This window comes from Bombyx mandarina, chromosome 01, assembly GCF_030267445.1.
Source record: "Bombyx mandarina strain Sakado chromosome 01, ASM3026744v2".
In the NCBI taxonomy this organism is placed as follows: Eukaryota; Metazoa; Arthropoda; class Insecta; order Lepidoptera; family Bombycidae; genus Bombyx; species Bombyx mandarina.
Window position 1 is genome coordinate 2,126,597 of NC_143208.1, and position 14,415 is coordinate 2,141,011.

Sequence of the window (14,415 nt, forward strand, 5' to 3'; positions counted from 1 at the left end):
AAGTGTTTATAGTACATCAGTTCTTACCACAGTGCTTTCCAATTATTTTATTACTGTCATCATGATATTTAAAAACACGAAACATTATCTCACGGAATAATAAATAAGGCTAAGTATTATTTTTTTCTTCTAGCATAATTATGATTTAAAAGTGGGTTACTTTTAAAGGGCTTTATTGTAATGTTAATGAAATAAACCTCACATACTCACATACTCACACTGGTGTCACAATTTTTTATTCAATAACTATTATCACAAAAAAACGAGTAAGGCTCAATGCTGGGGGCGCTATCTTCGTTCACTGAGTCCGCGCCTATGCAACTTTGTAGTCGATATGATTCAAGGGTTGATTACAATATAATTTATCTTTCATTTATATTTTTGGAATTTTTGTTCTATATCATGCGCTTTGTTGCTAATTACATGAGAATATCTATTATTCTTATGAAGCTGTCTATTGTGGACATTTTCAATCCATGCCACGTCATTTGCATTTAATAATGCAAATTAATAAGCAGCAATTTGACTATGTCCCCTGAATCATTTTATGCATCAAACAATCACATTATTTGTTGTAAATTTATAAAGAAAGTATTCAATTAAAACTACTTTTATTGTTTAATGGCGCGTCTATTATTAACGATGTTTTGAATATTTTACAGTTTTCGTCGTCGCGATCGACTGCCCACGTGACCGCCCGTAAAATAGTTTTAATTGTGTATATGACTGGCAAAACCAAAGAAAATACTAAGAACATTTAAAGCATTTTTATACGTTGGTACATTTAAATTTTTCACAACGATCAAACGATCTCCCTCTTACCGTGAGCATGCTTAAGAGGAGGCCATTGAAACCAGTGTCTGAAGTGGAGTACTCTTAAGGCGGAACTCTATCTGAGTGTCCGATGAGGTGAATTGGTTTGAATTCAATTCAGTTCATAGGTTTGTGCGCTTACAAGGACCCGTTCGGCATACCGTCACAATTCAGAACAGGTTCAATAGTTTCCCTGAACGTTGCCTGTACTGTATCGAGGATTCTCGAGGTAGACAGCATTTTGTAATTAAAACTACATTTACAATATATTCTATAGTTTTAATTGTCCGTTTTTTAATACGCTTTTATTAGTTGTAACGGAATTTTTGAACATGATTTTGACCCATTTCAAAACTTCGGGTTAACTCGAAATTTGGTATACTCATTAAGGACAGATGACAATTCAATATTTAAAAAAAATTGAAAAGAAAAATATTGTAAAAATTGAAATTCAACTAAAAAATGAAAAATAAATAATAATTCAAAAAAACTAAAAATATACGCTTTTATAGAAAATCCAACTATAAAATAGAAAATATTTTTTAATAAATTTGAATTAAAAATAGTGTAAGAAAAAATGATTTTATTAATCAATTAAAAAAAATATTAAAAAACCGAATTTCTCGTTAGATCTTCTCAGTGGGTCGCGTTCCCGATCCGGCGGTAGATTTTGCGAAGCACGGCTCTTGTTAGGGTTCGTATTAGTAGCGTCGTTAGGTTTGAGCCCCGTGAACTCACCTACTAGCTCGGCGAATCTAGAATAGCCCCTCGAGGTTACTAGAATTGATATGTAAGTCATCGTGGCCTAAAGGATAAGACGTCCGGTGCATTCGTATGAAGCGATACACCGGTGTTCGAATCCCGCAGGCGGCTACCAATTTTTCTAATGAAATACGTACTCAACAAATGTTCACGATTAACTTCCACGGTGAAGGAATAACATCGTGTAATAAAAATCAAACCCGCAAAATTATAATTTGTGTAATTACTGGTGGTAGGACCTCTTATGAGTCCGCACGGGTAGGTACCACCGCCCAGCCTATTTCTGCCGTGAAGCAGTAATGCGTTTCGGTTTGAAGGGTGGGGCAGCCGTTGTAACTACCTAGTCAGTTCATAAGTATTGTCACACAGTAAAAACTTTTCTTTTAGAATGCTGGCCACAAAAAAGTTTATAGAATTCGAATTTCGAATTGTTCATGAAGATAAAAATGTATACTTTTAGAATTTTACTCCTATTTTAAATATGGAGTGGACGCTTAAAGAAGACCGTGTTGCAGTTATTGAGTTGCATCGTTGCGGTTACGCGCCAATTCAAATTTTTAACATACTGAAAAATTGGAATATAACCAAAAGATTCGTTTATCGTACCATCAAACGATACAATGAAGACTCTAGTGTAGATGACAGGTCAATAAGTGGTCGCCTTCGGTCTGTTAGGACTCCAGCAGTGATAAAAGCTGTGAGGGCGCGAATTCAAAGAAATCCCAAACGTAAGCAGAAACTGTTGGCCCTTCAGATGGGATTAAGCAGAACCACGGTGAAAAGGGTGTTAAATGAAGACTTAGGGCTTCGGGCATATCGAAGAAAAACAGGACATCGTTTGAATACTCGTCTAATGGACCTGAGACTGAAGAGATGCCGCGCTTTGTTGAAGCGGTACGCGGGAAAAAAATATCGGGAAATTCTTTTTTCGGATGAAAAATTTTTTACCGTAGAAGAGAGCTACAACAAACAAAATGATAAGGTGTACGCACATAGTAGTGAAGAAGCAAGCAACCGTATTCCGCGTGTCCAACGAGGTCATTTTCCATCCTCGCTCATGGTATGGTTGGGAGTTTCTTATTGGGGCTTAACAGAGGTACATTTTTTTGAGAAAGGTGTAAAAACGAATGCAGTTGTGTATCAAAATACAGTCCTGACGAACCTTGTGGAACCTGTTTCTCATACCATGTTCAATAACAGGCACTGGGTATTCCAACAAGATTCGGCGCCAGCTCATAGAGCGAAGAGAACACAAGACTGGCTGGCGTTGCGTGAAATCGACTTCATCCGGCACGAAGACTGGCCCTCCTCCAGTCCAGATTTGAATCCGTTAGATTACAAGATATGGTAACACTTGGAGGAAAAGGCGTGCTCAAAGCCTCATCCCAATTTGGAGTCACTCAAGACATCCTTGATTAAGGCAGCCGCCGATATTGACATGGACCTCGTTCGTGCTGCGATAGACGACTGGCCGCGCAGATTGAAGGCCTGTATTCAAAATCACGGAGATCATTTTGAATAAACTTTAGTGTTATAAGAATCTATGTTTTGTTAAGTTCATTTTGGTATATGAATGGTTACATAATGAATGAACTTGTTTCAATTATTTTACATTAAACATGTGACAGAACTTATGACCTGACTAGGTATACTGAGACCTTAGAACTTATATCTCGAGGTGGGTGGCGCATTTACGTTGTAGATGTCTATGAGCTCCAGTAACCACTTAACATCAGGTGGGCTGTGAGCTCGTCCATCCATCTAAGCAATAAAAAAAAAGAGGGAAAAAAGGCCACCAGTAACTTCACAAACATAAAAAAGAATCAGACACTATAGGCGTGCTCGTTTCAAGCTTCTAAATCTGTCAGTTCTATGCTAATCCACCGCACCGTAGGCTCGTCTCGCATAGCCGAAATGCAAATAAGTACGAGTACATACATAACTAATCTGTATCGAGTTTGGAGATACAACTATGGTTTGGAGATGTAACTATACTTGAGACCTTAGAACTTGTATCCCAAGGTGGGTGGCGCATTTACGTTGTGGATGTCTATGGGCTCCAGTAACCACTTAACACCAGGTGGGCTGTGAGCTCGTCCACCCATCTAAGCAAAAAAAAAAGAAAATAAAAATACAAATTACGGCATTACTTCATTTTATATCTTTAATTATACTTAATCTATTAAGGGTGCTTATAATACTGAAGATACAGTTAATCCCACCGCTAAGCAGGTTCCTAGAAGCTATTTGGAGCGGATTAAGTAAGCCGTAATAAGCGAGTGAACTTCGAACTATCTGAATAGGAAATGATGAGGTTATTACTCGTTAAGTCATTCGTCTGAATTCTGATTTCTTATTTTTATATAATTGTCAGCTGTTGTTAGCAGTTGTTATTCCTTGAACAGGGTTAAAAAACTTTACTTCATTACTTAAGTTGACGATAGCGCACTAGAAATTAGTGTTCATATTCCCTTCTCCGTCGACATGAGCTAATAAATTTTTAAGACACATTTTGTAGGTTTTTTTATGATATTTTTCAAATTCAAATCCCAATTGAGTTATTCGAGAAATCGGTTTAAATAAAATGCCGGGATGGTATTAACAAACTAACAAACTATAAACCATTAATTGAATGAAATTTTATTAAAAAAAAATAGTTTTCCACTAAAACACGGACTTCCTTTTGATACTAACGATGAACCGCCGACCCCCTTGGTTACCTATGGTCTCTCTTTAGTTCAGTTACTATTATTTTGAAAATGGCGCTTGTTTTTAAGTAATATGTAAAACATAAAACTATTAAAATGAGCGTTCTTACTGAGAACTACGAACTTACAGAACCTTAGAACTCATCTCAAGGTGGGTGGCGGCATTGACGTTGTAGATGTCTATGGGCTCCAGTAACAACTGAACACCGGGTAGGCTGTGATCCTATCACGGTATGAATACATTTGAATTAAGTATGTGACGAAGAAAAAAAATCAGAAAAATAATGATAATCATTTTAATTTTGTTATCATTAAAATATACAAACATCTTATCGAAGATTTAGCATTAAAACCACTAGCAACGTGCATTCAACTTTGAAGCTATTTACACGAAATATGAGCACGGGCGTTGGGCAGGACACACTTATTTATCTTCATTAAATACTACACTGTTTTATTTTTTTCAGTTAATAAATCTACATCGATTTTCATTCGTATTTCGTTCATTCGATTCGATGTATCATTTAAAAACCCATCAATTTCGCATGACCGATCAATGCAATTGCTTTGAGCCGCGTCCCCCGGTATATCCACAACAAGCCGATTTTTTCTGACGAAACGTTCGGAACATAAGCAACTTGTATATTGGTTTGTAAAATAATTTAAGCTTTTTATTTATTTATTTATTGCTTAGATGGGTGGACGAGCTCACAGCCCACTTGGTGTTAAGTGGTTACTGGAGCCCATAGACATCTACAACGTAAATGTGCCACCTACCTTGAGATATCAGTTCTAAGGTCTCACGTATAGTTACAACGGCTGCCCTACCCTTCAAACCGAAACGCATTACTGCTTCACTTCAAGCTACATTGATAAGTTGAAATACTGGTTTTACTGGTGGTAGGACGTCTTGTGAGTCCGCGCGGGTAGATACCACCACCCTGCATATTTCTGCCGTGAAGCAGTAATGCGTTTCGGTTTGAAGGGTAGGGCAGCCGTTGCAACTATACTGAGACCCTTAGAACTTATATCTCAAGGTAGGTGGCGTATTTACGTTGTAGATGTCTATGGGCTCCAGTAACCACTTAAAACCAGATGGGCTGTGACTTCGTCCAGCCATCTGAGCATTAAAAAAAAAGTTAAAATGAAAATTAAAAATAATTAAGTTAGTAATCGGATGGCACATCACGTCTCTACCTTTTTTTTTACTACCCTACCTAATCTTTGATGGTCTAAGGGGTATATACCAGTCCGTAATATTTTTGATCAGTCTACAGTCAAATAATATAAATATCTCTGTTGTTTTCAAAAAATATCTCTAATCTTTGAAGTTATTGGGTCAAGTACGGCTTCAACCTTCCGACGTCTTTGATAAACAAAATAAAAGGAAATCGACGACGAGCCTACTCGGAAAACATATTTCATCGCATTAAGGAAACAGTCGAAATACAACTTTGATCATATGTAAATAAAGCATATTCGTAAGTGTGTGAGACCACCGACGAAAATAAACCTCGTACCGTGAAATGGAACGTGGACGTGAATTTTTCTTCGTCTTACGCCCGAATGAGTCTTTTATTCTAAAAATAATATTGCGGTAAACTATAATACGTTTGTTATGACGGCTGTTTAATCTCGGCGATTCGTTTTAAACCTCTCTCATCGTTCGTCTAATTTTGTTAACATTCATTACGATAATTTCATTAATCATCACGATAAGTTCATTAAACTCATCATCATCATCATGAGCCTTTATCTGCCCACTGCTAGATATAGGCCTTCCCCAATGCCTTCCACAGAATGCGGTCCTCCGCCTTCCGCATCCAACGACTTCCCGTCATGCGCACTAAGTCGTCGGTCCACCTGGTTGGAGGACGCCCCACGCTGCTGGTATCTCATCCATCATTAAACTCGCTTTGTGAATGTATGAATCAGTAGTGATATTCGCTTCAATTCCTTGAAAAGGTTTTCATATTTTGTTGGTTTGAAACCGCACGGACGAGCTCATCCTTTGTGCTGGGTGCTTCTAAGTCTCGACTTGCTTCTAAGACGTGCACTATGGTTTCATTCGCGTCATGTTTGTAATTTAAAAAGGATGAAGCACGTTGCGTTCACGAAGCATATTCGTTACTACATCTAAGTAATAAAATAAAATAAAAAATAAAGTAATAATAATAAACGAACGAATAGAACAATGCAAGGATATCTATCTCCAAGTGTTAGCGGCGTATCTAGTTTGATATCATCAGAACAAAGCACGCTTGCTTCTGTTTTGTCTCGCGAAAAATAAAAATAAAGTGTTCTTTGTTGCAAATATTAATTCTAAACATTCTTTTTGGTATTTCTGAATAAATAATAATGATGTGTGGTTAGAATTTATTGACTTCTTCTTGCAGATAAACGAGCAATATAACTACAACTGTAGGCAATGCTATTAACAGAATTACCATGACGAGTGATCTACTGTAAACATGTAGATATTAACTTAATTGATATTTTTTCTTACTTTATAAGAGCTACGAATTTTACTGGCGAAAAAAAAAGCGCACCAAATATTAATTACCTGGCTAAATGAACCGAAACAAAGAAATTTCAAAGTATACGTGACATAAAAATGGTGTTTTGTATAACGGTGGTGCGTGCTCGTAGGATCTCACAGTATCCTATCAAGAGAATTTACCGTAATAAAATCATTCTTGAAATGTCTAAATTGACACGTGGTTTTTTAAAGTAGAGATAGGATCGTTGGCTACATTCAGCGCAGGGCACGTGGAAAGTATGCGCGCGCATCACCCCCAACCCCCCTCCCCTCCCCCCAACAGCCTCCGCGCGGGAAGGGAGGCTCTATCTCTCGATGCAGTACAAACAAGTCTAGCGGAACATTTTACGACAGTAAAAACGTTGTTGCGGTTTTCATCTCATATTTATATGAAATTCCTTGTGTACGTCGCCTATGATCAAATGTTTGATCTAAATGCCATAACAGCTATATAATGCAAACTATTGTAACAATTGACATGTTATAACCATCCATGTAAGAAAGTATATAAAAACTAAATCAAGCTCTTAGCGAGTGTAAGCGTAAGATGTAAGTGATGCAATTCGAATTTGGGTTTTTAGTCAAAGTTGATGTACTGCATAGACTTGAACTAGGTTCACGTATACAATACTATAGCGTTCCTAGAAAGAGGAGCTTCATTGAGGTACCCCCGCGTAGCGGTGCACTGCTGCCCCCCTCACCCCGCCCCCACAGCCCCGCTGCGCGGCCATACTGAAGTGAGCCGATGCACTTCCGTAGTCCTCTATACATCGTAGACGGCGGAGCCGCGATGCGCGCCGTGCGCCCTGTTCCATATTTAATACCTGGCACCCGGGTAACCTTGAATCGATATTTTACAAGTATTCAGTGATTGTAATCGAAAACGTTAGAACTGTACGGCTGGCGCTCGGGACTATCACGTGGTGCCTCAACAAAGAACACGTACGTGTGTGAGTGTTGTGTCTATACACGAACGTAGATACTCTGTATATTTGTGTGTGTCTGTGTCCTGCGTTAAGTCAATTTAAGAACTGATAGATTTTCGAAGCTTTGATTCAATTTATATTAATTTTTGAAATGTACGTCGTAAGTAACAAGTCCACTGAGATATGGTACGACTAACGGACTGGCTCGAGTGAAGCGCTAAAATAAAAATTGTCGAACTTATTTCACAGTGTTCGTGTTTCGATCACAATTGTTAATGCTTTATGAATTAAGCCTCAGTTTTGGAAGTTCTTTGATGAAAAAATATATACATTGCATGTTTTTTTGTGACCTATTGAACTAATTCGAGTGAGGTCTTCGTTAACAAATTGTATGGCGCGATAATAATATAATATGAGTGATGTATGTGAGATACGTCTATCATATTATCAAGATAATGTATTTATTCAAGTATCATAATTATTCATGTTTGTCAATGTATAATTTTCCATTCATAGTTTCATTCCTATTGTTTGCTAGGTACTGTTTTATGTAATGCTTAAGATTGATTGAAACTTTTTTTTATTGCTTGGGCGGATGGACGAGCCCGCGGTCCATCTGATGTTAAGTGGTTACTGAAGCCCATAAACATCTACAACGTATACGGTATAAGTTCTAAGGTCTCAGTTTTTACAGTACAATGGCTACCCCACCCTTCAAACCGAAACGCATTACTACCTCACGGCGAAAATAGGCGGGGTACTTACCCGTGCGGACTCACAAGACGTCCTACTACTACCTGTAAACTATTTGATATTCGATTATTTTTTTCGAATTTCTACGGTTGCTTCGATTGATTTACAACCGTAGCACGTGGACTACTGCTGCGTAGAGCTACGGCGCTACAGGACGCTACGAAGTCAAGACATTTTTCATCGTTGTCCATAATTTATTTGTTTAAATTATGTAATTTAAATTAATTTTTATATTTCGAGTTATAATCTTATGAGCACTGATTGAACCATGGAACAAGTCATTAGTTTATTTTATGTTACGTATTTAAAAATATAGCTTATGAAAAAAATATATTATTATTTAAAACTAAAAATGTATTCTTATAAATCCGACATTTCCTTTCAGTTATTCTCAATGATCGGGTGGGTGTATCTTTAATAATTCGCAAAGCAAATTCAAATCTTCGTCCTTTTGTTGCAGGAGCGGCGTTACGTCATCAGCGGGCGGCAGCGTGACCCACAAACCGAAGGAGACTCATTTACCGCACGAAACTGTAGTCCCACGGGGATGATCGCGGGAAACAATGCGGCGGCAACATCTGAAACACACGAAGCGCATCCTTCGCAAGGCATGAAATTCTTTCGCCACCGGCTATCGCAAGCTCACAATCGATTAGCAAAGCACAAATTCAATGGACACTCAACTTGTCCACGCCGAACTGCTTCAATTGGCGTCTTCATGTTTCTAATCCGGCCCGACGTTCTTCTCAACCCAGATTCTTCGATTCATTCACACACTTTTATTTTTAATAAGACCAACAACTTTCTCCACGAATCGGAGACTCGATCGATCGTCACAGAGTGCAACCAGCGTACGCGAACTCACCCCTGCCTAGACGTATCTAGGTCGCCGCATCGTAGTAAATATTGCACGTACGCGCCGCGGTGAATGCATGCGTTATATTGAATGCGGCATTTTATCGTACCTGGTGAGGCGGAAGCGCGTTGCGGTGTGCCGAGCGGAGCGGTGGAGGTCGGGCCGCCTCATCCGTCGCGCGATTAACTGCAGTACATCGCCCGGCCGCGGACGCCGCTTCGGATCGATACGATCGCGATCTCGCGGCACATGGGGCGCGAACGAGCTACGAGCTACGGGCGGTGCGAGCGCGACCGCGGCACTCGCGCGTTTAAGCTTCTCAACTTGCACGGTCGATGCGGGAATCCGCGCGCACCAACGACTCTACTTTGGGCGCAAGGAGCACCCGATCGATATCGTGGGGCTTGCGCTGCGTCTATACAGTACGCTACTCATTATTTATACGACTACATACGAAGCGGAAGGTGACGGCAGCGCCCGCGCCGCCCGTCGTACTATACCGTCTCGATACTCACGCGACTTGATCTACGAGTACATAGATTGGTCGCGCACGCCGGCGCAACACTCGCGTTTAGTCGATGTACTCGTCGCAGCCATTTAAATTCATAACCTGAAAAATTTATGAAGCGAATCGCAATGTTTCAAACGCAAATTACGTTACACACATAAAAGAGATGATCGTATATGTTCTTGCTTAAGACACATTTTTTTTTATTGCTTAGTTGTGTGGACCAGCTCGCGGCCCATTTGGCGTTAAGTAGATACCGGAGCCCATACACATCTACAAAGTAACTGCTGCCACCTTGAAATATAAGACCTAAGGTCTCAGTTTTTACAGTACAACGGCTTAGTTAGGCGCTTTATGCCACAATAGTATTTGTATTTACATTTATCTCGACTTTACAGAGAAAACGATAAGGGCAAATCAACAAGATTTGGATTTTTTAAATTTAATACTTAAAATCGTAATTGCTTCTAACAATTTTTTATTGCCTTTGTAGGCAGACGACCATACGGCCCACCCGATGGTAAGTGGTCACCGTCGCTCATGGACGTCAGCAATCCCAGGGGTAGAGTCTAGCCGCTGCCTGCCATAAAAATATAATTTATTATATGACAAGACTTCTACAAAACAGAATTTAATAAATTACTTTAGGAGGTTCAAAAGTACATAGATTTTTTTTTTAAATTACTGACTAACATTAAAATCTGGTATGCGGGTGTAAAATAGAACTAAAAAAGTACTTAGTCTAATCTAAACTAGGTATTACAGTTGATTCGTTTGCATGAAATAGTCAAAACGCGATACGCTGTGGTCGGAAAATCAACACAGTTTTAAAGTTTGTCGAATGCGAAGGAATACAAAGCGAGCAAAGGTTGTGGAGTGCGCGGTATCGATCGGGTCGCGCGGAAACATGATGTATTATTAAGGGACAGGCGACGAGAGAACGCAGATTCGTATGTGGCTCATGACGTGCAGAGAGAGCGTATACGTCTAAATTATTTAAATTTTTATTACATATATGGGTGGACGAGCTCACAGCCCACCTGGTGTTAAGTGCTTACTGGAGCCCATAGACATCTACAACGTAAATGCGCCACCCACCTTGTGATATAAGTTCTAAGGTCTCAAGTATAGTTACAACGGCTGCCCCACCCTTCAAACCGAAACGCGTTGCTGCTTCACGGCAGAAATAGGCAGGGTGGTGGTATAATGATCATGATAGCTACTGAATATTGGAACAGAAGTGGCCGACGAATTAACTGAAATCTGCCTACAGCGGATGCAGTGCACGATTAGTGTCCCAAGCAATTATTACTAGCGGATTCGACGATTTAAAACCATTACCGTACATAGATGAGAAAATAATAAATTTGGTGTCGCGGGAGGTACGTTTTACGAGCGGTACATGTCGGGGAATTGAGTACCGCATTAAGGACCGCGTTCATACGAAACCGTAATGTAATTTAATTTATTTATTCGAACCTATATTTATTGACTTGTAATCTACAAGAGTGGCCCTTCGTTATTTTCTGTCTTGACGTTAAGTGCCTTTTCATTTCTTTTTAATGCGTAAGAGGGCTCGATGTCAGTCACACAACACACACAACGAATAAATAAAACACAATTGGTATTCAACCGGTTTATAGAAATCGAAGTGCCGTCGATTTCACTGATCCGATTAAAAATTGCTTTGTTTATATTTCATTAGTGAAACTCTCTCTGTCACTTTCCATGGAGGTATTTAGCCTACTGTACCACGCTGGCTAGACGGGTTGGTACAGGGTTTTGGGTTTGCACTGATGTCTTGTGCATATTCTCTTAGTCGGTTCTTACGACTCCCTGGGATAGTATAGGGGTGATGACACATTGTATTCTTACAGGTGGCAACGGACCGGCCGCACTGGAGATCACTTGGAGAGGCCTATGTTCAGCAGTGGACAGTAGACAGGCTGAGATGATGATGATGATGAGTGAAACTCAGTTATGTGCCTAATTATATGAGCAATGCTTGATATGTAATGACGGTAGCACGAGTATGACACCTCGAGATCACAAGAATAGGTAGAAAAAAAAGGCCACTCACATTCCACTCACATTGTACTGGATCCTCATGTCATTCTCTCCAATAGCTGAGCACCCCTATAATTTTTTTCTAGTTCTTACTAACAACCGAACTAAATATAGTACTGAAGAATAGAATATATAGTATAGAAGATTAGAATATTTTTTTTCTTGATAACCAAATTTGTTTTTTTTTTTTTTATTTCACAGCCCACCTGGTGTTAGTGGTTACTGGAGCCCATAGAGGTCTACAACGTAAATGCGCCACCCACCTTGAGATATAAGTTCTAAGGTCTCAAGTATAATTACAACGGCTGCCCCACCCTTCAAACCGAAACGCATTACTGCTTCACGGCAGAAATAGGCAGGGCAGTGGTACCCACCCGCGCGGACTCACAAGAGGTCCTACCACCAGTAATTACGCAAATTATAATTTTGCGGGTTTCATTTTTACTACACGATTTTATTCCTTCACCGTGGAAGTCAATCGTGAACATTTGTTGAGTACGCATTTCATTAGAAAAATTGGTACCCGCCTGAGATTCGAACACCGGTACATCGATCAACACAAACGCACCGGACGTCTTATCCGTTAGGCCACGACGACTTCATTGTAGTACAATAATTTTGCATTGCAATATTCATGTTTTTTTTTTCTTTTTCAAGGTGAGCCGATACCGGATTTTGATCGAAACGAGGCCGACCAACATCGAATTCTATATAATTTAGGGACTGTAATGGTGTAGTCATTAAGCCAACATTTGTGCGTAGCTGTGTGAAACTTATTTCAGCTCTGCATTCGCGTCGACCGTGTGTACTGGCGCGTGACACTTGACGCAGCGACGACGTTCATCTTGTGACGGCAAACGGTGATGTATTACTACAAAAAAAGTATCATTTTTGTACATTCACTATACGTATATTAATTTACAGGCTCTGCGTCAAGGTATATTTTATATATTACTATTTATAAGCTGATTTTGGACTATGCGAGTCGATACGTGTGTTAAAAACCCTTCGCTTTTTGCCTAAGCGTAGGATGCTCGCCGATATAGAACTGTGGTAAGTTCAAAGAAACGAGGATATGAGATTCTGTCTCGACTTCTCATCTACGCTTAAAAAAAATAGAAATCCTCCGAATGACATAGTCAAAAGCAATGTTTATAAAAATAGAAACTTACCGGTTTGATGATAAGGCGAGTTATCAATTCACCGTATACCTACTTAGCATAGCTTTTAGGGCGCTTCGATTGAAGTGCGAATAATTCAACTGCTCCATAGACGCAAAGGTATGTCAGCTAGATTAAGTACAGACCCTGAATTGGATTATATTACAGCAATTCCCTATAATAAACCGTTTGTCGAAAACTCCCGCTGAAATTCGGGGTATAAAATTATTATTAACTGCCGATGATATAAAGGCCCAGAGACTGTTTTTTTTTCGTTAGAAAACAATCATACATTACGGTTTGAAGTTCAATTGAGAATTCGATCGTGTGTTTTCAAGGTGATCTTCGACGTTTGTGTTGTGATGCTAACGGGTTCCAGCGACGGCTTAATATTAGGTTAGTGATAATCTCCCTAATCATTCCATTATGAAAGGGCAGCTTCTAATCCGCAATCTTCAGTTTCAGCCCATCAATTTTCATTAAGCATCGGTCCATGTCAAAATTCTGTCTATTCCTGACGTAGAACACCGCTTCAGGAATTGGAGTGGAGCTTGGTACCGCACGTGCCATGGAAAGTGCTCTGAGGAATTGTTCGAGATGATCCTGTCACAATTTTTAACATCGGCATCACTCATTACATATGTCACATTCAAGAACGTTATTGTGAAAATCACAAGAAAATAATGGAAATGGATAAAACTTTGTGCATCAAGGGGCTATGTAATGAAGACAAACACAAAGCATCGTTCGTGGAAGCATTACATCCCTATGAGATTCATAGGATAATATTTCACCTGTCGTCAATACGTACAGGGCACACGATGATTTACTACCGCAATGTAGTTGTGTAGCGTTTCGTGTATTTTGTGAAAACATGTTTGTAGCTGTTATTTGTATCGGTTTTCAATGTACGATAATTTAAGAGGTATTTTGGAAACATCGTATTGAATTCAATTTCAATTGATTACATTTGATTTTAATTGAATTCATGCGTGTTTCTAATTGCGTCCCTGACTCCCTTGTCGTGTTAGGTAGGGGTAATTTATTTATATTTGTTTTATTCCACAGCATGCTGATCAACCAGATTGACTGACCACAATATGATGATGTGCCACTCTTCGATACTGATCTTCGTAGTGGCCTCGTGCGTCACACAAAACATAGACGAAGGATTCGAGTTTAATTTCGACTTCTACTAAACTTCGAGGAATATTGGCTCAAGTCAGCTCGGAAATAGCAATGATGGTACATCATTTTACTTTTGTTTTCTTTTTATTTACTAATGATGGGATGGGTGTAATGTAAATACATCTGGGTAGGTGG

General features: G+C 39.3%; 2 protein-coding genes across 18 annotated transcripts in view; one reads left to right on the top strand and one right to left on the bottom strand.

Moving 5' to 3' along the window:
* LOC114246477 (glucose transporter type 1) overlaps positions 1-9,607 on the bottom strand; it is a 168,983-nt gene extending 159,376 nt beyond the window's left edge. For all 6 annotated transcript variants that reach the window (XM_089740397.1, XM_089740391.1, XM_089740402.1 and 3 more), the window contains exon 1: positions 9,467-9,607. The gene's annotated coding sequence lies outside the window, so the exon portion shown is untranslated. The remainder of the gene's footprint in view (positions 1-9,466) is intronic.
* LOC114246617 (uncharacterized) overlaps positions 1-14,415 on the top strand; it is a 114,874-nt gene that overhangs the window by 99,624 nt on the left and 835 nt on the right. Inside the window, exons 1-4 of one of the 12 annotated variants that reach the window (XM_089740497.1) lie at positions 7,527-7,908; positions 8,962-9,109; positions 12,715-12,792; positions 14,161-14,337. In XM_089740497.1, coding sequence (XP_089596623.1) covers positions 7,900-7,908; positions 8,962-9,109; positions 12,715-12,758 — 201 coding nt within the window. In that variant the 5' untranslated portion in view covers positions 7,527-7,899 and the 3' untranslated portion in view covers positions 12,759-12,792; positions 14,161-14,337. Of the gene's footprint in view, positions 1-7,526; positions 7,909-8,961; positions 14,338-14,415 lie in introns of those variants that run through there. The other 11 variants (XM_089740495.1, XM_089727016.1, XM_089740492.1 and 8 more) reach the window with 11 other exon arrangements.